Raw genomic sequence first — 24,875 nt, forward strand, 5'->3', positions numbered from 1 at the left:
CTGACAATTTGCCTCATATATATATATATATACTATGTTGAAAATTATTCTAACTGCTGACTGTGCTACATGTTACATCAATGTGTTATTATCGATTTCAATATTTTACACACATTTTATGAAGAGCAGAGCAGTCGCAAAATATTGTGTCATTATGAAGCATATTAATCAGAATTGTTATGTCTGAAACTTGCTATGAGTTTTGGCAAGGATAATTTTGTGAGACTTGGAAAAAGAAATTGCCCTCCATTCCAGACATACATGATTATGTGCCATCTGTTGGGAAATACTGGTAGTATTATGGTGCTACATCTATTGAAAGTGGGAGTCTTGTTAGGAAGGTTAGGAATATAGCATAAAGATCTGCTTAAACGTAAAATAATTACGATAGTTACATTTGTTGGAATTAACACACGACTAGTTTGGAACTTAAACTCTATTATTGTCTATAAATTTAAAAAGGAATTGGTATTACTGTAATCGCGATGTTCGAAACATTCCAGGAACCAGATGTACCAACGTTGACTTATTTATGTTAGAATTTGAATCTCTTCTGTTTTACATATATTTTTCTCTGTGTAACTGATATAGGAAGTGAGAGATGTGTTCATTTGAAGTAATGAGATCAGAGTTGCTTGTAAGTATATGAATTTAACATATATAGTGTTATAGTATGTGTATAACTGGTCAACCATAACCTTACATTTTTTCTGTTCTTCCTTTCTCAATATTTCTGCCAACAGGAAAGTGTGAAGAATAGTTTTGAAAGCAGTAATACAGACATACTGAGAAAGAAGTATGACACATTTAAAGTGAAGTAAGTAATCTTTCTTCCTTTTGTTATTTTGCGACACAGAAAATGGACGGCAAAATCGGAGCAGATTAATTTACCACTGTGCCTTGTTTTACAGTGAAAATGATAAAAGGTCGGCATTGGATCAAGTGTTAAGAGATTATTTACTCCAACTTCTAGCGGAACCTTCTGGGGATGTATCAATATGGGAAACATATGTTACGTTTTGCATTGAGGCTTGTCGACAAGACATGTGCACACCTACAATGCCGGTTGTTCTCCTGGGCGATATTTTCGATGCTCTGACGTTTGATCGTTGTGAAACATTGTTTGCATTTGTTGAAAATGGAGTCAACACATGGAAAGAGGAAATGTTCTTCAGTGCCTGCAAAAATAACTTGCTGCGAATGTGTAATGGTAAGAGTAATTAACAGAGTATGTATCAGAGTAAATGGGTTAAGGTTGCTATCTACTGAATATATCTGACAGAAGGAAAACTAAATAAATGTTGTCCATTAGTATTTATGAGATCTGTTATTTTCTTCTGGGATGTGAGGCCATGACATTTTAATCCTCCCCCCACTTCCTTCTCTTCATGTCACTTCCCCTCTTATGCTTATTTTATCAGTTGATAAACCTGCTATTTTAAGTGCCACTGATTCTCATTGGTTCATTCATGGCTACAGTCCTGGTCTTTCTGTCTGTATGTCACGTATACTTTTTTTCTCATGTGTTTTACTTTAATACCTTGAAGATGGAGGCACTAGGGTCCTCTAAAACATTGGTTATACCAAACTACATGACATGACATTACAGAAAACTGGAATCTTAATATTTTTTAAATACGGTTTGCAAATGTTATAATTTTAAAGTAACCCAAGAACAATTGTTTGTTATGTCACTTCCTGCCCGGTTCTGAGTTCTCAGATATGTTAAACTTTAATTGTATACTAGTAACATGGAACTCTCCATAGATATTTACTGAAATGTAAATTTTACTTTTGTGTTTGATGTTCCAGATTTGCTAAGAAGATTGTCTCGATCTCAGAATACAGTTTTCTGTGGACGGATTCTTCTTTTTCTTGCCAAGTTTTTCCCGTTCTCTGAACGATCTGGTTAGTGAACTAAGTTTGATTCATCTGATGATGGCATGATAATATTAAAGGCAATATATTTGAACAAGAGCTGTGATAAGTCAGTCAATGTAGTAACCACGCTACAGGCTGGGTGACTGAGAAACTGTAGTTTGAATCATGGTAGGGACAAGAGATTTTCTCTTCTTAACAACCTCTAGAGTGTCTCTAGGGCCCATCCAGTCTCCTTTTCCATGGGTACAGAGGATTGTTTCCACTCAGCTCCATCTAGAGCTGAAGTTAAGAATATGTGGAGCTATATCTCCACTGTACCATACAACCTGATGGCATGGTGCTTAATTAAACATAAGGACAACTTTACTGTGATTTTAGTTTCATATGTAAAGAACATATTGTTTCAGAAATGCATTCAATTTCATTCTAAAGCATAACTAGAAGAAATTCCTACAGTATTGGGCCCCGTATTACTAATCCAATGAATGAGGTTGCCTCTTTCTCATGGGTCCAACTGAGTAGGTGTTTCCCCAACTTTGTGAGGACAGAAACAGGTCCAGTTTCAGAAATGTGTTCTTTCACAATGCTGTGTCATGTTCATACTCAAGTAATTCAAGTAATTCCAAACAAAGAATGAACTGTTTGATTGACACTGCCTTTAAGAGTCATGATTTAGTTGTATTTTAATATAGTATAAACACAAAATGTGAAATTTTGGATATCTTTTAAACGTGATTAAAAGCCCTCCTCAAGATGGCAGAATCCTGCAGACATGTTAAAAAAAAAAAAAGGTAAAGCTATCCCTATAACAGGCTGTGAAGGCCCATAGGCTTGTGAGATGTTGAAGCTGCCACATTTTCTAGAAAATTGCCTCACAGATGGTGGCAAGGTCAGTCTTAAGCGCTGGCCGCCCTTTACTCCCAGGAAGATTCCTGGTACCCATTTCTGTTAGAGGCTGAGTTGACCCCAGGGCCATAGTGCGGCTGGAAGGATTAGGGCAATCGAAAAATCCAGTGACATCATTGGGGAATAGAGCCCACAACCTTCCGGCTTGTAGCATAGTGCCTCAACCAACTACGCTACTGCAGAGTCATGTAGGGTGGAAACGAGAATTGTGTTGAATAGTTTAAAATGTACAGTTCATCAGATGTTATTTATTAAGTTTACTTATGAAATATATCACAGTAATAATAACATCTTTAAAACATAAAATTAATTTATTGCTTGTGCCTTAGGTCTGAACATCGTGAGTGAGTTCAATCTTGACAACCTCACTGAATTTGGTGGTGAAACTTCCAGTGACCTGAAGGACATTCTGGCAGAGAAGGACGAGCAAATGGAAGAGGATTCAAAGCCAGATACAAAGTGAGACTTACTTAACGCATACAGTTCCAGTTAGAATAGACCATTTTATTCTATTTTTTCTTTTTATTTAATGAGAATATTGCACAGTATACAATGTTGGGTTTTTCGGAGTTCCTAACTTTGTGACCAGCGAAGTGCAGGGATGCAGATGAAGCCCCCAACTTAAAGCCCGAGGATATGCTAATGCGCTGCCTGGTCGGGGCTATCACATACATCAGGGGGCAATGATGGCTGAGTGTGGAGCAGTGGTTGATTAATGATCAGCAGGAGAAAACTGAAGAAACTTGGAGAAACACGTGCTCCAGTGTGACTTCATCCACCATAAAATACCCATAAAACTAATTAGGATAATCAGAATGTGTTTTAACACTTTAATTGACAAGCTGCACCACACAACTACATGCCAGAAATTCCAGGGGTGGTTGCAGGTAAATACCGTTTCACCATCAGGCAACTACAGACTTAGATGATGTGAACGCATGTCATGCCTTCCATACATCAATATATGACATTTGATGCCATCTATAGACAGAAGTGATTAACACAGGGAAGATCTGTTTGGTTCTAGCAATTTTAATGCAAAGCATTCCAAGTTGCTCTAATGGTCTTGTCCTTGAAAGGAGTTAAATAAAGGTTACAGGGGCATTTGGAGAGATAAAAATTTGTTTTGATACATTTTCTGTTAAGAAAATAGGTACCAGGGGCTCTATCCCCGGGGTGTGAAGCTAATCATCATCACAAACTAGTGCCGAGGTCTAGAAAATGTGGATCTGTACCTCCACTCCACCATATGCCATTAATGGTATAGTGCATAATTAGTTGAGCACAGGGATAGTTTTACCTGTTATGGTCCAAAGGACAGGATGACTGGAGGGGAATATGGGGAAGTACACTGGAGGGGGTCCATCCATGGGATTTCGTACCGTGGGTTCAGTGTAGTATTTTATGAAGTATTGTTCTGGAGTTTCTATGTGTTAATGAATGAAATTTTTAAATTTGTGGTTCCTGATTGGTTGTTGCACTGAAATGCATTCTGTTCTCCTCACAGGATACAGATTGATTACAATCTGTACTGCAAATTTTGGGCTCTTCAAGACTTCTTTCGCAATCCCAACCAGTGCTACAGTAAAGTTCATTGGAAGACATTCTCAGCTGTAAGTGATCTCTATTGGTAGTGTTGATGATAGCAAATTTTAGAGTTATAACAGTCAGTTCTATTCTGCAATTCACCTAAAGGCAGTCACACCATTCTCATGAGACTTTAGCAGCTTCTCAGCTTCAGTATACAAGTTAGAAGCTACCTACATTGTAAGTGAAGTTGACATCTAATTTTGGAGTCCCTGTTGTTATACAGGGTGTCCCAGGAGGAGAGGTCAATATCCTGGGAGGTCAGAGTATTGGCCGTTCTAAGCAAAAAGTTGTATATGTACGTGTGTCCTATTCTGAACGGTTTCCGACATGGAGCTATTTCACTGCACGGTAGTTCGGATTTGGCGCCCAGTACTGTCCTTCCCAGATGCATGTGAATTGGTGTGAAGCGTCAGTTGGCTGGTGTGACTTTTGATAGTGATATTATAGGAGTGTCATGAAGAATGTTGCACATCTTCACCAGGCCGAATATGCTGTTATGCTGTATGCTACTGTCACACGAGGTGTGAAGCGCATGGATGTTGGTGGTGGAATTTTAAAAAATTATTATTATTATTATTATTTTTGGAGGGGGTGGGTTTCCCCATGCACCGCAACTAGTAGTCTATTGTGCGTCCCCCTTTGATATTCTACCAGTCGCCATGCCCTTCAGTACTGGTACTCGCTATCAGCCCCATCCTGCCAGCGAGGTCGGCCACCTCTCTGGGAGTGGTCCCCGATACTTCCCCATCTACCAGAGGAACTGGAAACTACTTGGGCGGGAAACTTTGCCTAATTTTGCTCAGAGGTCTCCTAGAGACATGAGGATCTTTTACGTGCCATAAATCTACGACATGGGACCCACGGCTTAAAGTCTCTCCCTGAGGACTTGTTCCCTGAATTTTTCTGCCCTTAAAAATTCCACGACCTCTGCCGGGTTTGAACGCACATATCTTGAGTCATGAGGTGGGAACGTTATCCCTAGACTACGGAGGCCCCTCAATTTTAAAAAATGTATTATACTAGGTAAACTTTCCCAACTCTGTCACTTGAACAAAGAATACTGGTATTAGAAACAGCATAAGTAAAAAAGCTGCTTGTTCAATTTTGCTGTTTGAACCAAATAGTGCCTACACACTACAGGAAAGGGATATTACAATACGGTCTTATTACTTACTTACTTATGGAGCTGAGCCCTTCTTGAGGAGCTGTCAATTCTGCAGCTGCTTGAGAATTTCCCAGTATTTTATGGAACCTGAAGGTTCATTACCGTGTTCACAAGATCCCTCCACTGGTTCCTATCCTGAGCCAGATCAATCCAGTCCATACCATCCCATCCTGTATCTCTAAGATCCATTTTAATATTGTCCACCCATCTATGCCTTGGTTTTCCCAGTGGACTGTTTCCTTCTGGCTTTCCCACCAATATCCTATATGCATTGCTTTTCTCCCCCATTCGTTCTACATGCCTGCCCACCTCATGCTCCTTGATTTGATCATCCATACCGTAACTAAAACGCTTCATAGATACTTGTATGACACGGAGCATGTGTAACCATACTGAGCTACATGGTCAGAGTTCTGGTATACAGCCAAATCCACTGTATAATGAGGCAACACTGTATATGCGTCTTTCTGTTTCTGCCTTTACAGCATGCATCAAATGTTTTGCTCGCTTTCAAGAGCTTTAAGCTGGACGATATGCAAGTAAAACGTCAGAAGCTGGACACTTCAGATGAAGACAGACAGCAGCAACAGCAGCAGCAGCACTACTTTGCTAAGTTCCTGACGAACCAGAAGCTGCTGGAACTGCAGCTCAGTGATGCCAACTTCCGGCGCTACGTCCTTCTCCAATTCCTCATCGTGTTCCAATATCTGAATTCTCCTGTCAAGTTTAAATCGTAAGCTGAAACTTAACACTTCTTTTAGCATGTAAAGTTCTCCCTGTTTGTAATTAAGCACCATGCCATGAAGGTGGGTGGGGAGTGGAAGTATAGCTCCACACATTCTTAACCTTTGGCACTAGATGGAGGTGAGTGGTCAAGTTCAAGCCTCCTGTTCTTTATCACCAGGGAGACCTGTTGCATAGGATCCTAGGTGAGCCCCAGAGCTGGTCAGGATGCTGTGGGAAAGGGAAGGATCTCTTACTCCTGCTGGGAATTGAACCATAATTCCTCAGTCGTTCAGCCCGTAGCTCCATCACTGTACCAACTGAGGTGTCCAGGCTCTCCCATTTTGATATGTAATGAAGCTATTTCATATCACTGAATCAGTTGAGTTGATGCAGGTTCTTGTACTGCATTTGGAGGCTGTAACTCATATAGAGAGTGCTCTAAGGGTAGTTACAGATTATATCTAAAACATCTCTGAATTAGCTTCATGTCTTGGGTGCACAACCCTACAGAACGAAAGCCCTGGATGTTAAACAGAATCTCCGAAATGGCAATTTTGGTTCCCATTGTATGTTGAAAATAGAATCAAGTAATATTCTGATGGTAGTATGATGATCTGCATCACTGTCTGATGATGACACACCCTAAAAGATGTTTTGGACATGGCATGCAGTTGATTATATATTTATTGGTGTTAGCTCGGTCACCATAGTGATTGGGCTATGGGCTGGATAACTAGGGTCTGATTCCTGCCAGGGGCAGAGATTTTCTCTTTTCCAGTGCATTCAGACTGACTCTGGAGCCCAACTAGTCTTTTAAGCGATGAGCCATGGATTCTTTTGCCGGGTGTAAAGGCCCAGATCACGAAGCTGTTTACCTCTGTATAACTGAACGAACCGGCTCTGACATGTATATTCGGGATGTGGCTGATTCAGATTTAAGCTACGACACCAATTATCCCGACTGAAGCTCTTCATGGTATTCCTCAGTACCTCCAGGGAAATACCTGGATTGTACCCTAAATTAGACCAGGACCACTTCCTGCCACATCTTTGCCTGTTCATTTTTGACTATCATACAATCTCTGAAGCATATATAATTTCATATACCAACAGTGTCATGAAATATACTGTAAAGAAAAGAACAAATGAACAATGCATGGTATCAAATTTAGCAAGACAGTAATATTCAGCTACAGCATTCAGAAGACTAATGTACCATTGTCACGAACTTCTGAATCATATTTACTATTGTGTGAGCATGCGTGTATGTGGTGCTCTCAGTAGCCTAGTCTGTATAATGTCAAATGGTAGCATGATTAATTAATGGTTGATTGGAGGGGATGTGGAAGGGAACGGTTGTGGCCTGTTTCAAGGATCTGGCAGTTGCCTTGAGGGACTGAGGAAAACCACTGAAACTTCAGTCAGGATAATCGGTGTCCCAGCTGAGAATTGAACCAAGTAAACCCTGAATACAAGTCAAGCGCATTACAGTTATGCCAATCTTATATCATTGTTATAATCAGTCAAGTCTGGCCATGATGTTCTCTTTTGTGTGTGTTTACTGGGTGCGTTGACTGTGTCATTTAGTTACACCTGTGGTCCTGTGATGGTTTGAAATAACCTGACAATAAAATGGAATATAAATGTCAGTTTTGGCGATGTTCACATGTTTCCTCTTTCCAGGGATACACACGAACTAAAGCCTGACCAAGCCGAATGGGTCCGAGAGAAGACAGAAATGGTGTTCTCTCTCCTAGAAGAAACACCTCCTGATGGAGTGGCATTTGTTCAGACTGTGAAACACATCCTGAAGGTAACTGGTCAGCCAACTTTCATTGTTTGCTACTCATATTATTAACTCTTTGCAGGCCAAAAACTGACTGGATAGGCTGAGGATACTTGCATTAAAACTGTCGCAGCTGAAGAGATCAGCGCTTTGTTCATCAACTCCCATAGCATTTCTCTTAGTTCTCATTTTGAGAGAGGGTTACAAAAGTGTGTTTCTTCCACCTGAAATGGAAGTTCATGACACTGTACTATAACTTGCATAATGCGCAGCTGGATTGTTGTTGCTTGTAGCGGGAGGAGCACTGGAACTCCTGGAAGAATGATGGATGTCCAGAGTTCCAAAAACCTGCCCATCTGTTAGCAGCAGACGAGACAGGAGAAGAAGGAGGGGACAAGCGTAAATACCTTCCTCGTCCGCGCAGACCTAAGAAGAGGCTTGGAGAACAGATGAGGGACATTACGCAACACGGGAAGTTTGTAATGGGAAAGTGAGTAAAACTGCCATGGGGATTTGTTGCGCTGACCATGTGACACCCTCTATCAGCTAAAGTTGACACTAACTTCGCCGACAAGTGGAAGTAGCTTGGTTGGTATAGTTTGCTTGTGGACTAAAACCGCGAAATATTAGTGGTTTTCTCACTATCCTCTACTGAGCAGTGCGTACTTTCTTCCATTTGATTTTTGTCTCACTGTTTAGTTAATAGTAGCATGACCAGTAACTAATAGTTAAGTGTTGGATTTGATGTTCCCACGGCAGCCATCATGAAGAGTACAGGCCATCTGGGTCGTAATGCTGTGCAGTTCTGAGAGAGCCTGACATTTCAGAGGAACATATTGCATCCATATTTGGAATGGAAGAGTAAGCTAAGCAAGAAAGCACCAAAATTCAGCTTGTAGCCTGTTTCCACTGGTTTCTTTCTTGGCCTATTTTTCAGTCCTGAAGATGAAGGTGAAATGTTCCTCCAAAATGCAGGGCTTTCACCAAAGTATGTGTTTTTACAACTCTGAAGACTCTGCTTCTCTATAAATGAATTATTTTGAATGTTGAATCCCACTCAAAGAGAGGATGCAAGATCGGGTAAATAAGTTTCGGGACTATTTTTTTAAAAAATTATTTTAAGAGCTGCAGTTATTAGCAACCTAGAATTTTTCAAAGTAATCTCCCTCCAATCCTTTACAATATTCCCAGTGCTTCAGCCATTGTTCAAAATAGTTTTTAATATCCTGGACAGGAATGTCTGTAAAATTTTTTTTGCAGATGATTTAGTGTCCGCAACATCCGAGAAACGCTTTACTTTCAGCATGCTCTTGAATTTTGGAAACAGCCAGAAGTCAGCTGGAGTCAGGCCAGGAGAGTATGACAGATGATCCGTGGCAGAGATGCCTTTTCCTGCTAAAAACTATGACACTCTGAAGTGGAGAATGTTCCAGTGTGTTGTTATGGTGAAAAATCAGTGTGCAATCTCTCTTCAGCTCTCCTCACGTGCACCTCACAGCATCAATAAGCCATTTCAACACCTCCACATAGAATGTCTGATTAACAATGGCCCATTTGGGTACAAATTCAAAGTGAATGATACCCGTGATGTTGAAAAGGAGATCAACATTCTTGTATCTTGGACTTTGACATCTGTGGCTTCTTTGGCCTGGGGATTCACCATAAATTGTTCTTAACATCCCTAATGTTTCACTTGACGATTTCTGCAGTTTAACTAAAAAATTCACATTCACTCTCTGTTCCATTGTATGCTCCATTTTCACGTCTGGACAAAGTTGACAGCACACAGTGATCTAATGAGATACTGTTCAATGAATACTGAACATAGCTTATCCAGACTTTCCATGTGAGCTCTGTCTGGTTGCATGACCTAACCTTCCAAGTAACAGCATTGCTAAGTGGCCTCCGTAGTCTAGGGGTAACGTTCCCACCTCATGACTCAAGGTATGCGGGTTCAAACCCGACGGAGGTCATGGAATTTTTAAGGGCGGAAAAATTCAGGGAACAAGTCCTCCGGGAGGGACTTTAAGCCATGGGTCCCGTGTCATAGATTTACGGCACGTAAAAGATCTTCATGTCTCTAGGAGACCTCTGAGCAAAATTAGGTAAAAAGTTTCCTGCCCAAGTAGTTTCCAATGCCTCCGGTAGATGGGGAAGTATTGGGTACCACTGCCAGTAGAGGGGCCGAACTCGCTGGCTGAATGGGGCTGATAGCAAGCACCAGTACCGGAAGGGTATGGCGACTGGTAGAATATCAAAGGGGGACGTACAATAGATCAACAACTGGTCGCGGTGCATGGGGAAACCCACCCCCTCCAGTAATGAATGAACGAACAGCATTGCCAGATTGCCCAGCACAAAACTAAAAATGAGTCTCGAAACTTATATCAGTGGATTATCCATTCTGTTTAATAACCCACACCACTTATCCCCTCAGTTAATGCAGATAACCAGAAGTTGAAGTAGTTTTCTGTGATTAATAAGACAGTATTCGTCATATGGTGACAAGATTGTCCGCTTTGTCATGGATTTTACTGTAAAAAGTTAATTAGATGTTGACTTACATTCAGAAAGTGTTCAGATCTTTTGTTTCATAATGCTGAAGGTGTAGGAAGTGCAGTAATTTGATTGTCCTAACAGCGCAGAACTCACGAAACTCTGGAACCTTTGTCCGAACAATCTCGAGGCATGCAAGTCGAAGGACAGAGACTTCTTACCGTCTCTAGAAGGATACTTCGAAGAAGCAATCGAGCAGATTGACCCAGCTGCCATGGTGGAAGAGGAATACAAGTATGTTTGGAAAATTAAATGTTCCGTATTTGTCCAGATGTAAGCCATACTATTTTTGTGCCAAAATTTATGCATTCAGAATCAAGGTTTGGCTTATAAGAGGTTCTTAAAGGAAAAAAGAAAGTTACTGGAGTGTGTAAATCCTGCAAAGGTCCATAGGGCACCCTCACTGATCAGTACTGGTAATAGTGAAGGAGTGAAGGTGCTGAATTGTTCAGTGATGATAAGACAAGCGTTCGTTAAGATACACACCGAACTTGTAATGAGAGAAGTCGGAAATAATGTTGAAAAGTCAGACATGATGCATAAAATATTTTCTTCATTTCAAGATCACATAGTTTTTGGATGTGTGGCTAACATTCAGGAGATAAAGTATTCTGTGAGGTTCGAGGCTCTTGTGGTGATGACTGCGGACATCACCGTCTTCTGGGATGTGGTACCTGAAGGTGGAGACAGCAGATATCTCCAAAATGTTGGTATATGTGAACCAGACTGCATGGCATCACGTCCCAGAAGACTGTGATCTGACGGATTTCCTTTTTTACAGATAGTTGATGAAAGGTAAAACATTGGAGTGTTCCATCTCCACTTATGGGTGAAACTTTTGATGATGCACATTTTAAAATCTCCATATTGTGTTCCACTATCTTTGTGTGCTCTCATAGGTTTTTCTTACTTGCCAGTGTGAGATTTCAGAATGTGTTCTGTTCTAAGTCACATTAAAACTGCAGTTGATTCCGTAACTTCAAACCCAGTTTCCTGGAAACTGCAGTTGATGGGCTATCATGCACTCCAGCTCTTGATTGCTAATATACTTAAACTGATTTAAGCTGCCTTTAGAGCCATTGTATATCGGAAACATCATTTAGAAAATATCATACCTTGAGTAAGCAGTCATACAGAAGAAGAATCTTGTGTGTTTACAGAGATCTCGTATGACAGTTTTGATTCTTGGCATACGTTGAAAATCTAGTAATTTTTTAATTGTGCTGTAATGACATATATAACTTTCTGACATCAGAGATGTTTCACACAAAGTTTAGCTATCAGTTGGTGTCTTTATCCTACAGTTCTTCTTCCATATTTCTCTTCTTAAATAAGTACACATTAACTAATAACTTTTATTGTTCCTTGCATCCTGTTGTGTACTAGACGAATGTTAAAGTTAATCTACCGACCACACAACACGTTTTTTATTTACTGCCACACTACATGTTTCGACCTCAGGAGGTCATCATCAGGTGTACGAACACAATTTCACAATCACACGCAATCACTTCCTTTCTCCACTAATTTCCATCCTGTATCCTGTTCAGATTCACGCTCAAATAATATGTATAAGTTCTTCTTATACCATATAAGTTAAAAATATATAAGTTAAAAAGCTCTTCTTATAAAATACAAGTTAAAAATACCAATGTCAAAAATTAAGATTTAAAATTCAAAATTCAGTTCCCTGTAGCCAGTTACGTTATTATCACTTGTTTAGAAAGTTCGTGAAAAATAAACTTCACTCGTCACATTGACTGCCCTTTCACTTTTTGAAGGTCTTGTCGTTCTTCGGCGTCCTCTGATGTGGGATCTGTTACGTTCCTTGTCGTGATGGCTACTGATCGCTACACATTAACTAACTTCATGGAGCTGAGCCCTTCTTGAGAAGAGTTCTTAGTGTTTTATGGAATCCAAAGGTTCACTACCATCTTCACAAGAGCCCTCCAACAGTCCCTATCCTGAGCCAGATGAGTTCAGTCCATACCACCCCATCCTATCTTTCTAAGATCCATTTTAATATTATCCACCTACATATGTTTTCGTTTTCCTAGTGGTCTTTTTCCTTCTGACTTTACCACCAATATCCTCTGTGCAAATGCGTATGCATTGTCATGATTTATATTGAATTTCTCTCAATGTGGTGTTCCCTGAGGTTATGGTAACACATTGTGCCATTAGAGTGCTGTGTATGCTACTTGCAGGTGGTACAAATTCCGTGGTAGGCAGGTAAACCATTACTAGTCTCTCTGTCATCTGTTATGGTCACTTTGATGAAATATGTTTCCATCGAGGAGCTTACTGAAACATGTAAAGGTAAAGTTGTCCATATGCTTAACTAATTAAGCACTATGCCATGAAGGTGTATGGGGGAGTGGATATATAGATCCACATTTTCTTGACCTCAGTACTAGTTGGAGGTGAGTGGTCAGCATCATGCCCCTGCCGCTTTATCCCTGGGGAAGAGCCCCTGTGCCCTTGGATAGAAAGTTGGGTGGGCCCCAGAGCCAGTCTGGACCATGCGCAGAAGAGAAAATTCTTGACCCTATCGGGACCTGAACTCCAGCACCTCAGTTAAACAGTCCATAACCAGCTGCTATACCAACTAAGCTATCCTGGCTCCTTACTGAAACCTGTATGTTACGTTTTTGAATCTTGGATGTTAATAATATTTTGACTGAGTTGTGAGTATGCCTCTAGTGATGTCATAATTTGGCTTTTCATAGGCGAGTTAATGACGGTAACTTTGGTTGGAGAGCCCTGAGACTAATGGCACGTAGGAGTCCACATTTCTTCACACACAGCAACAATCCAATCAACAAACTGCCTGAATATCTTGAAACAATGATCAAGAAGATTGCAAAGGATAGGCCTGTAAGTGTCAAGTTTCTATAATGTGATTGTATTTTAAAGAAATTATTGCAATTTACATTTCAGTTTTGTAATATTATTTATACAGGCCTGTTCATGGATGCTGCCAGGATATTTGCTTATAGTCTTAAAATTTAAGTCACTTCAAACTATTCTTTATTTATATCATTACAGGTGTGGGTTTCTGTATTCACACGTAAAAGTCACTGCATGTAAAATTAATTTCATTTGGTACATTTTCTTCTTCTTTGAATTTTAATTGTTTCCAAAAATCCATATTGAAAAGAGGCAGATGAAGAAGGAAGAGTTATTAAGTATTTTGGAAAGAGTTTCTTTTAATACTCAATTTGCTGAAAACATTTTCTCTAGGCAGTAACACCATATAGTCCATATTATTTTTGTATTGTGTTTAGTATCTTTTGTGTAAATATAGCTGCCTCTCCAGAACTCGTAGGGCACACAGTATCGTAGTTGGTTCAGGCACTATGCTACAAGCTGGAAGGTCACAAGTTTGATTCCCAATTAGGTAATGTGAGTTCTCAATTGACCTAATCCTTCCAGCCGCACTGTGGCCCTGGGGTCGACTCAGCCTGTAACAGAAATTAGCACCAGGAATATTCCTGGGGGTAAAGGGCAGCCAGCGAGTAAGGCTGACAGCCTCACCGCAATCTGTGAGCCGATTGTGTAGAAATTGTTGGAGCCTTAATGTCTCATGGCATATGGGCCTCCACGGCCTGTTACAGGGATAGATTTACATTTTTATTTAATCCAGAAGCTATAAAGCTGTTGAGATTAGTTATATTTTTATGATGATTATGCTTTTCAATTTCCTTCAAAAGGCTTCATGGTAGTAAATGAATAGAAATTGACCATCTGTGATCATTTTATGATGTTATTCAGTGATATGTAACCTCCTCATTGGTTTTAACAGCAGAGTTGAATGATGTGAGAACTGATCAATTTACCATAAACATTGCTTTAGTCAATGCTGAGCAGCGAAGATGCAAAAGCCGAGCTGATGGACAACGATGTTCAGACGATGGTCCCCGACACTGAAGCTGAAGATGATGAGCTGCTGAAATCTGAGGAGAAGGAAGAGCGGACAATGCCGCAAGAGTACGAGGATGAGAGGATGGGAGCAGAGAAGCGGGACAGCAAGAAAAGTGTCCTACTGAAAGAGCATCTGGAGGCCATTGCATTTAAGGTGGCTCCTCATTGGAAGAAACTTGCAACTAAACTGGGCTACCAAGCGGATGAGGTAAAGGCTGCATGTCGTGGTTATTATGTTCTTTACTCTCTCATATACACAGTGTACAGAGAGTGTTGTGATGCTAAAAAATATTAATTTCCAGATTTTGATGGGTTTACTTGTTATCAGCACTCATGAATATGAAAAAGTGGTTTCTGGAATACCATCTGCTTCTTTCTGTTTGCATGTATCTATGAATGTGTGTGCATCTGGCTGGCACTTGAACTTTCAAAGGCATAGTATTCATGTTCTGTGCTCAAGAGTCTATCCATCCTAGGTCTGTGTCTAGCACATGTAAACATTCTAGCTCCAATACCAGGGGCTCTTGAGATAGGTCCAAAACCACAAAATGGCCATTTTCTTAAAAAAAAAAAGCATCCTACAAATTTGATTAAATTTCAGTAGTTCATGGAGATGATGTCCCTAAATCGAAATCTATAAGCAATATCTTCAAGAAGATAATGCTATATCTGATGTATTTTAGGGAAATAGGCTGTGGGGATGAGAAGTGGATGGAACTGGCTCAGGATCATGTCCAGGGGTGGGCTTTGGTATTAGCGGTGTTGAACCTTCGGGTTCTGCTGCCAGAGAGTTAGTTAATTAGTAAGATGGATCTTAGGGAAATGGGCTGTGAGGATGGGAGGTGGATGGAACTGGCTCAGAATCATGTCCAGTGGCAGTTTTTCATATTAACTTTGTTGAACGTTGTTCAGGTACAAGAGAGGTAATTGATTGCCTCTCTGGCTGGATGGATCTTAAGAAAATAGGCTGTGAGGATGGGAGGTGGATGGTACTGGCTGAGGATCATGTCAGTGTTGAACCTTTGCACTCAGATACTTGAGTATGGGTTGGAGAGTTTGTAACTGCCCCCACATTGTCTTTTGACTTTACAGCATCGAACTCTAAGAAATGTCAATGATTTCACACCGCTTAATTTTAAATTAGCTATCGTTGTAACAGGCCATGGAGGCCCATAGGGTTGTGAGATGTCTAGGCTCCCACATTTTTCTAGACAGTCAGTTCACAGATGGCGGTGAGATTGTCAGTCTTATGTGCCGGCTGGCCGCCCCCCAGGAAGATTTCTGGAACTAATTTTTTTAGAGGTTGAATTGACCCCAGGGTTATAGCATGACTGGAAGGATTAGATCAATTGAAAAGTCCAATGACCTCATTGGGAATTGAGCCTGCAACCTTCTGGCTTGTAGCACAGTGCCACAATCAACTATTCTACTGTGTAATCATAACTGAAATTTTAAAGTCAATAGAAAGTCCATTGAGTGTAACAATGTTTTTTTAGGTCACTTCTTTATCACATTTGCCTTACATGTTTCGGTTTAATAAAACCATCATCAGAGGCACATATTACAAACACATGAAAACACTGGCGTTGTTTAAATGTACACAGTATATATGCTGCGTGGACGCTGCTACAAATGTCGATGTGTAAAAGCACAACACTTGAATGCACGTTCAACTCTCGCATTCCATCCGAAATTGCCCTCAAATTAAACCGTCAATGTTAAAATATTAAAAGTTTAAAACATTTGAAGTAAAATGTTAGGCTCCTCCTTGTTAATTCATCCCGATGATGGGAGATGTCAGCTTGAGGTTGTATAGGCTTATGGTCGGATGTTTCCTATGCGTTGTGTGTTGTGTACTAATTTTTAATTTTAGGTTGAGTTCTTTGAAAATGAACTGAAGACTGAAGTTGAGCAGGCACTGAACATGCTGCAGATATGGGCAGAGGATGATGATGATGCTAGCCCAGAGAACCTCTCATACACGCTGGAGGGTCTGGGGCTGATAGAAGCCGCCGAGACCTTGAAGGAAGCAGCGGAGCTAATGCACGTCAGATAGTTTGTTTTATGTACAAATGGAGTGAGTGAAGACAGCCTTCAGGACCTGGATATTTAGTCATAAGATGTTGATATGCAATAAATATTACAAGTAATGCACTGTCTGTTGTTCTTTTACTGTGGTCGTAGGAGGTTTGTTTTTAGATTGTGTGGTTTTCTGCGTTGTAGCATCGTGGAGTATTGCAGGTGGATACCAACATTTTTCCAGTCAAACATCAATATACTGGGTTTGACTTAGGGTGAGTAAGTTAAGGACCCCGTTAGTGTTCCGAATATCCAAAAAGTTCTCATTTTGTCCATATTTTTTTTAGTCCATATCCCTTTATGATGAGGTTCCACTGGTTTAGTTTCTTGCTGAATACATGTGTCTTCCCGTATCTAACAGCAAGTCTCCAGCTAAATTTGCTTGTCAGGTTGGCCCTGTTGTTACCGACTGAAATTACTTTTGGATCTCGTTTCTATGGAAACGACTTGATATAACTTACTTGCTAATGGAGCTGAGCCCTTCTTGAGGAGCTGCCAATTCTGCAGTTACTCAAGAATTTCCCAGCATTTTATGGAACCCGAAGGTTCATTACTGTGTTCACAAGAGGCCTCCACTGGTCCCCATCCTGAGCCAGATCAGTCCACCCACCTACGCCTTGGTCTTCCCAGTGGTCTCTTTCCTTCTGGCTTTCCCACCAATATCCTATACACATTCTTCATCTCCCCCATTTGTGCTACAATTGCAATTTTAAATTCCTGATTGGTTTGGTTGTATTGCAGCTGACTGCATAAGAACGTTGAAGTGAGAACTGGAAAGACTAATATTAAGAAGAACCCTGTAACTAATCGCGTAATCGTGTAAAAGCCGGGACTAAAACTGCAAGAAAAGAAGTCGCTTGTAAATAATCGCGTTACGGTGAGAAATAAAACGACAAAAATTAAGAAATCGCCTGCAACTAATCGCGCGCCATTGAGTTTGTAAGAACTAAAATAGTAAATTAAGAAGTCGCCTGTAACCAATCGCTCTAAAGTGAGAACTAAAACGGCGAAACTGAAGAAGTCGTCTGTAACCAATCGTGCCTGGATTCTTAGGAGGGCTCTTTTGGTTTTTGTACTAGAATCCTGCGCGCATGCCTCATCTCCCTCGTGCGAGCTACATGCACAGCTCATTTCGCCCTCCTTGATATTCCCACCCTAACAATGCTGCGTAAAGTTATCCCCTGTCCACTTTAACCTACGTTGCGAGGTTACGTCATGAAGCTGATTAGGGAGTAGGGCAAAGTTAACGACTGAGACCTCGGAGACGTAGCCGATTACGTCCCACATTTGCCCCACGGGCATGGCTACATTTGTCTAAAGAAACAGACATCCTCAAGCAAGGCAGAATTACTAGTCGCATCGTAAATTGCCCATGTGCGTAAGCATTACGCCATGAAGATGTGTTCCTAGCCTCGGCACGAGATGGAGATAAGTAACCATCTACATGGTGTGGACACTTTACCACGAGAGATAGTTTCTGGTTCCTACTGGATAGTTGCAAACATTGCAGAGAGCTTTAGACCTACCTTCACTTCCCCATACGTCTTCATGTAGCTGTGCTTAATTAAACACAGGAATGTGGGGCCTTTGTTTAGGGAAAGTGACGCAAAGCAATGTTTGTTTTGGACTGTGTGATATCTTTAGCGTAATTTACTATGTAAATGATGCTCAGAGCCAAGCAAAGAACGTAGCTGAAAAATATGTGTAGACCCTGTTCCATTATTTCAAGTCTTGTATATTATTAGCTGTAAATAAATATGAAAAGTCAGCATTTACTGTTTGCATGCATGTATTGCTTGGGCATGGGAGGGGGAGACATGGGACTAACGTCCGCGTCTATCTCTTCATTTGTTTCAAGCAACCTGATTTATAGTGACATCTTTCGGTAGAAGTATGACTTATTAACTTTCTTTTGCCGCTTAAACTCGAGCAGGAATGGTTCGTTTCTATTCGTTTGTGTTAATACCGTGTTTACAATGAAAGCATTCTTGTCTGCTGAAAAGAGGTTGTACAGTAAGTCGCTAAGAGCATTTGTTAGTATTTATAACTTTATATTTATATAGTAAAATTGTTTACTAACCAAGATTTTCGTAAGTGGCCGCTCCATAACTAAAGCGGTTAGTCGCTGGCTTCCCACCGCGGCGGCCCGGGTTCGATCCCGGGTCTGGTTAGGTGGGATTTGTGGTGCACAAAGTGGCGCTGGGGCAGGTTTTCTCCGAGTACTTCGGTTTCCCCTGCCAATCTTCATGCTACCAATTGCTCCACAACCACCCTCACCTAATCATCTGGGGCTGGTACAGTAGGCCAGAAGTGGCCGCAGTACAAGGGACTTAGTGCCATCCCACTAGCAATAAAAAAAAATAGATTTTCGTAAACTTAGCACAGACTAGATTGCTGTTGGACAGAAGGTATTGCTTCCCAATTTGTCAGTTTATAGAGGTTAACATGGCCAAATTTTTGTCGCCACCATGCCTTCAGTTTAATTTTTTATTTTTATGATAACATGTTGTTTAGTTCATATAATTTTGTATATAATGTAACAACGAACATCATTTGTAGCTTAAATTTCACGGCAGTTTTCTCAAATTTTGTTTTCGATATACCCAAGCGTTAGCAATAAAATTGGTGTGAAGCGATATCAGCATAATATACAAACCGTGCAGTGAACATTACCCATGAAAAGAGTTTTACCAAAATATTATTTAATACAGACAATCATTAGGCTGGATCTTAGGGACGTAGGTTGTAAAATCTAAGAATATTTCCAAAGTTGTGCTCTCGTATTTTGTTGATTGATTCATGATGTTCTTAACAACGATGTACCAATTACAGATGTTACATAGCTTCGTTGAGAATAAATGGTGATAATGTAGGCGTTCTGAAGGAGTCAGTTGTAAACTTAGGAAAGCCATAAATTATCCTTTAAGAGGATATTCAAATATCCTGATCAGTGATATTGCAACTTATAATCCATATACCAGAGAGCTGATAGGAAGCAAGCAACCCCCAAATTTAATTTAGTCATAATTTCTTAATGGACTACCATATGGTTCAGTTTGGATGTGTTTGTTTCTGTTCAGTTCAGAACCCTTGTCTCACCGTTCGCTGTCTAAAGTTGTGAAGATTAAGATAATGTCGTCTTTTACTTTGTATTGGTGTACAATTCAAACTTTATTTGATGCAAGTAAAGAGGTTGGTCTAGAAGTAAACACAGAGAAAACTAAGTATATGTTTCTGTCTCGTCACCAAAATGCAGGGCAAAATCATGACATAAAGATAGGAAACAGATGTTTTGAAAATGTGGTACAGTTCAGATATTTGGGAACAACGATAACAGAAGGAAACCTGATTCAGGAGGAAATTAAGAGGCGATTGAACTCAGGCAATGCTTGCTACCATTCAGTCCAGAACCTTTTGTCTTCTTCTCTGCTGTCCAAAAACACAAAAATCAGAATATACAAAACTATAATTTTGCCTGTGGTTCTGTATGGGTGTGAAACTTGGTCTCTGACATTAAGGGAGGAACATAGACTGAGGGTGTTTGAGAACAGGGTGTTGAGAATATTTGGACCGAAGAGAGATGAAGTGACAGGAGGTTGGAGAAAACTGCATAATGAGGAGCTTCATAACTTGTACTATTCTCCAAGTATAATTAGAATGATCAAGTCAAGGAGGATGAGGTGGACAGAGTATGTAGCACGAATGGGGGAGAAGAGGAATTCATATAAGGTATTGGTGGGAAAGCCAGAATGAAGGAGACCACTGGGAAGACCAATGCGTAGATGGGTGGACAATATTAAAATGGATTTGAGGGAGATAGAATGGGATGGTATGGATTGGGTAGATCTGGCTCAGGATAGGGACCAGTGGAGGGCTCTTGTGAACACGGTAATGAACCTTCGGGTTCCGTAAAGTGCTGGGGAGTTCTTGAACAGCTCCACAACTGGCGGCTTCTCAAGAAGGTCTCAGCTCCATGAGTGAGTGAGTGACAGGTGTAGAACTTGGTCTGTCAAACTAAGGAAAGAACGCAGGTGTAGAACTGGGTGCCGAGGAAAATAGTGTGAGCATGTAGCATGCATGGATTAGTTGAGAAATGCATACACAATTTGGACTGGGGAATTGGAAGAGAAGAAACCATTATGGAAGCCTGGCGTGGACGGGAGGATATGGATCAGCGACTGGCTTTTGTGTGCTCGGTATTGGATCTTCGGATCTCATAGAGGATATAGTGTCTTAAATTAAGCCATGGCCACTTCTAGAGTCTTTTCTACTGCTCGTTCGTATGTCATTCTACTATTCGACGCTGTACTTTATGCGATATTGAAAGCGTCGTTAAATAACCAACATAATACACTACTGAAGATGGAGGCAGTATGTTCCCCCGAAACATTTGCAACGATCTGCACCAAACCCACGTTTTGGGACTGAGTGAGACACTTAAAATGTAAGGGCAGGCTACCTCAGCGGCAGGCAGGTTGCAAAAGCATGGGTCGCAGTGTTACTGTTGATGTGTTTGCGTGTGTTCGTGTGTTGTGCTGTCGTCACACACTGTACACATGTGATGTGGTCAAGTGTTAATATCGCGAGTTTTAAGAACACGATGTGTTTCGATTTATCACAGTGAATTCTTAGTGTTTTGTGACTACATTTCGAGAGGAGAGGACAATCGATGTGGAACAAGATTACCTTCCATCCAGCCCATAAATGCCACAGCAGGAAGTAAGTAGAATTACCAATATTACCTGTTTACTCCTTGTCACTACAGCCTTGCAGCAACATTGGCCTCCTTCACTACAGACACGCATTCGTGTCCGTTATTTGCCGTTTGCCTCCGTCTCTGCAATTTTAGTTCTCGTAAATCATTCTCTGCATGTTCCAGCCATCACAGTCTGAGCCTCTATGCACACAGTACATTACTGTCGAATGCCTGTGGACGAGATTTTAAATTATAATGTTTGTGTTCACTGCAGGTTCAGAAAGTGTTTTTGTCATTCTTGGTGGTTTCTTATGTTTAATGCCACTGGGTGTTTGTTCTCACGGTTATCACTTACGGAATACAGTTCTTGTGAGGCAGGCTGTGTATCGGAAACTACATTTCCGCACTAAAGCGGTGTAACTCTCTTTGCAGTTTTACGTAGAGGCCTGTAAAGGTGCGTCCACATTACTCGTGCTCGTGCTCGTCGGGAGACCCGTCTGGCTTATACTTGTGCTCGTAAATCTTCGTCCACACTACTTCAGTTGCTCGCCAGGCTTCGGCGCGTGAGGATCCGTATATTTACTCGTAGTGTGTATAGGCTGTAGTCGTATTTTAATTTATTGGCTGTAGTTTTTAAATTTAAAATTTGCTTGTCCCGTGACTTGTCATATCGTCCACATTACTCGCGAGCGTACCTCGTCACACGAGTACGAATAATGTGGACGCGCCTTTAAACTGTATCACACTATTAAGAATAACTAGCAGCAAAGTAGGCCTACGTCTGCCTGTCCGTGTGCAAGCCGCGCTAGCGTAGTCGGTGTAGCGCCTGGCTTCAGCCTGGACGACGCAGGGGTCGGAGTTGAGTCCTGGTAAGGATTCCTGTCCAGTGTGTCCCGGGGGTAAAGCTGCCGGAGCGTGAAGCTGACCACTCACCTCCAACTAGGGCCGAGGTCAAGAAAATGTGGATCAATACATCCACTCCCCCATACGCCTTAATGGCGTAGTGCTTATTTAGTTAAGCATAGGGATAAATGTACCTTACCTGCATATCCGTGTGTAAGCACTCGATAGCTGCATGAAATCTGATATTTTGTGGTTTCAATATATTGTTGATATATTTCTATTTTAGTTAAAATCGGGCAGCAACAGCGGACATTTTACTTGAAGACCTAAAGGCATCTCGGGCGTAACTCCCTAAATATTTCACGGACTGAAAAATGTTTTAAACAAAAGGCTTAGAGAAGAATGGAAAATCGTTACCGACGCTTCGGGAATCTGCTACTTCCAACTTCAGGGTACAGAAATGATCAGCATTTCATTTAAGGTACGCCGTCTCCTGTTGGCCCATTCTCAGCTCTGTTTTTGCTTCTTTTCTCTGTACACGTTTCTTTCCCGCGCGGCGTATCCGCGTACCATGAAGATGAAGGCGGTAATTTCACCCGAAAATTACTTGCTTACTACCTGCTTCATGCTGGTTTATTCCTTGATTTGTTGTTCATTCCTGGAGATGGAGTCTATATACAAGTATATGTTCCTCCAAAACGTCGGTTGAATTTAATCGGAATACAGAGCGGTATATACCAGAAGACAGAACTCTTCACCCTATTATTTATCGTTGTCTTCTTCCTGCGGAGAGAAGTATTACGGGGAGAACAGGACGGAGGAAAGGACACGAGAGTAAAGCAAAAATAGGCCACGTCATAGCTCAGATGGTGGCCCGGGTTCGAGCCAGTGTCAGGTTATGTGGGATTTCTGGTGGATAAGTGGCACTCCGAGTACTTCGGTTTCCCCTCCCAATTCTCATTCCACCGACTGCTCCGTACACGTCTATCATCTGGGGCCGCTACAGTAGGCCAGTTAGTGGCCGACATACCAATTCGACTTAGTCTCATCTCACCCCAAGAAAAAGCAGAAATAAATCCAGAGGAGCAGCAGTCAGTAGAGGGAGCATCAGGATGCTTACAATTAAAATCTTACTGCATAACTGATGAGTTACAGACAATAGGAACAGTAACTAGAGCCGGATGCCGAAGTATGGGAACAGGGAGTCGAACTCCGGTACGACAGAGTGTAAACTGTAACGGACATTCATTCATATACATACACGGTTCATTAGTTTTGATGTTCGTGCGTTTATGGACGAAGCCTACTTGAAGACGAACGAAGCGACCAGAATTACAGAGAATTACATCTGGAAACAAACGGTATTTTTGTACTGGCCATAAAGTCGTACAGTTTAATTTTAGAAGCCTCGAACTGAAAAGAGGGGCATGGGAATATAGTAGAAGCGCAGATACTCTGCTCTCTCGCCTCTCTCTCTCAAGCCCGAATGTCAAAGTCAAAGTTGTGTTATGACCGACGGTCAGTCGGCCAGTCTCCCCTGGTGACAATCCATCTGGGGCCCAGAACCGGATATTTCTTACTGTCACATGCGGGTTTGTTGATGTGGGGAGCCCTCTCTGACGTGAGGAGAGTTCTGTCCATTACAATTGCCGCTGGTCCTCGCCAGCGCAATCATTCTGGGCCCGAGTCTTGCTGGTCTCATGACCATATTTTTATTCTCTCAGATTCGAGACTCCCCAAACGTGGAGGGCCAGGTCCCCGTATTTATATCCCCCAGGAACAAGGTGGCCAGGTTATACACCCAGGCACTGGATTCCCTTTTCGTCACCTCATATGACTCACAGGGCTACAGTGGAGGTATTCTAACCCGTCTCCACGAGGTAAAAACCGGAAGTTGTATAATAGTAGTAAATAGTAATTAGGTTCGTACCTCACAGGAAACTCATTATATCACCATAACAAAGTCCAACCGGTTAATGCTGTTTAGGGAAACAGTCGCTGTTTATTGTGAGAACCATACGGAACACACAGATACAGTCCACGTCCAAGTCACATTGCGACTGACGGTCAGTCAGTCATAAGTCTTGGTGTCGAGCCCCATCTGAGGCTAATGACCAGATATTTATTACTGTTGAACGTTACAGTTTTGTTTTTTATGGGGCGTCCTCTCTAACGAGTGGACGGGTCTGTCTTTTTTACATGCTACTGGCCCTTGCCAGCGCAGTCTTTCTCGGGTTCGAGTCCCTTGGGACTCGCGACCGTATTGTACTGTCTCGGATTTGAGACTTCCCTTTTCGTCGCCTCCTACGACTCGCAGGGTCACATGGAGGTATTCGACCTCGCCTCCACACAGGTACAAAGAGAACACGAGAGAGAGAAGGAAACAGAAGAGTGGACGAAATTGCGTAAGGAGCTTCATAAAATGTACTCCTGAATAAACAGGCCTATTATTTGGGTGACACGGATTGAGCATGTAGCACGGGTGAGAGAGAGAGAGAGAGGAGAGATGCGTGCAGAGTGTTGGTAAGAGAACCTCCTCATAGGTGGGAATATATTATTAAAATGAAGCTTAAGAGAATAAGTTGGGAGGTGTGGAGCGCATTCCTTCAATCAGGAAAGGCCTCGGTGGCGGGTTCGTGTGAACACGGCATTTCTTGAACAGCTGAGCAACTGTAAGTTCTTCAAGACAGATTTTGATACGTGGAATTAGATGACGTAATTCT

General features: G+C 41.4%; 2 protein-coding genes across 3 annotated transcripts in view; both read left to right on the top strand.

The window, feature by feature from the left end:
• Positions 1-298: 298 nt before the first annotated feature.
• On the top strand, positions 299-16,693 carry LOC111863499 (THO complex subunit 1). Of its 2 annotated transcripts, XM_023849853.2 has the most exons (13): positions 299-637; positions 744-817; positions 912-1,210; positions 1,813-1,908; positions 3,117-3,246; positions 4,295-4,400; positions 6,028-6,275; positions 7,952-8,081; positions 8,348-8,544; positions 10,695-10,844; positions 13,340-13,487; positions 14,467-14,742; positions 16,408-16,693. In XM_023849853.2, exons 1-13 carry the CDS (start codon positions 602-604, stop codon positions 16,588-16,590), a joined length of 2,073 nt encoding a protein of 690 aa, XP_023705621.1. In that variant the 5' UTR covers positions 299-601; the 3' UTR covers positions 16,591-16,693. The 2 variants fall into 2 exon arrangements, with proteins under 2 accessions (XP_023705621.1, XP_023705630.1); XM_023849862.2 differs by lacking the exon at positions 10,695-10,844.
• Positions 16,694-21,305: 4,612 nt separating this feature from the next.
• Positions 21,306-24,875, top strand: part of LOC111863323 (cytochrome P450 4C1) — a 222,376-nt gene continuing 218,806 nt past the window's right edge. Inside the window, exon 1 of the transcript XR_004512916.1 lies at positions 21,306-21,332. The gene's annotated coding sequence lies outside the window, so the exon portion shown is untranslated. The remainder of the gene's footprint in view (positions 21,333-24,875) is intronic.

Source organism: Cryptotermes secundus, unplaced genomic scaffold (genome assembly GCF_002891405.2).
Source record: "Cryptotermes secundus unplaced genomic scaffold, Csec_1.0 scaffold1379, whole genome shotgun sequence".
NCBI lineage: Eukaryota > Metazoa > Arthropoda > Insecta > Blattodea > Kalotermitidae > Cryptotermes > Cryptotermes secundus.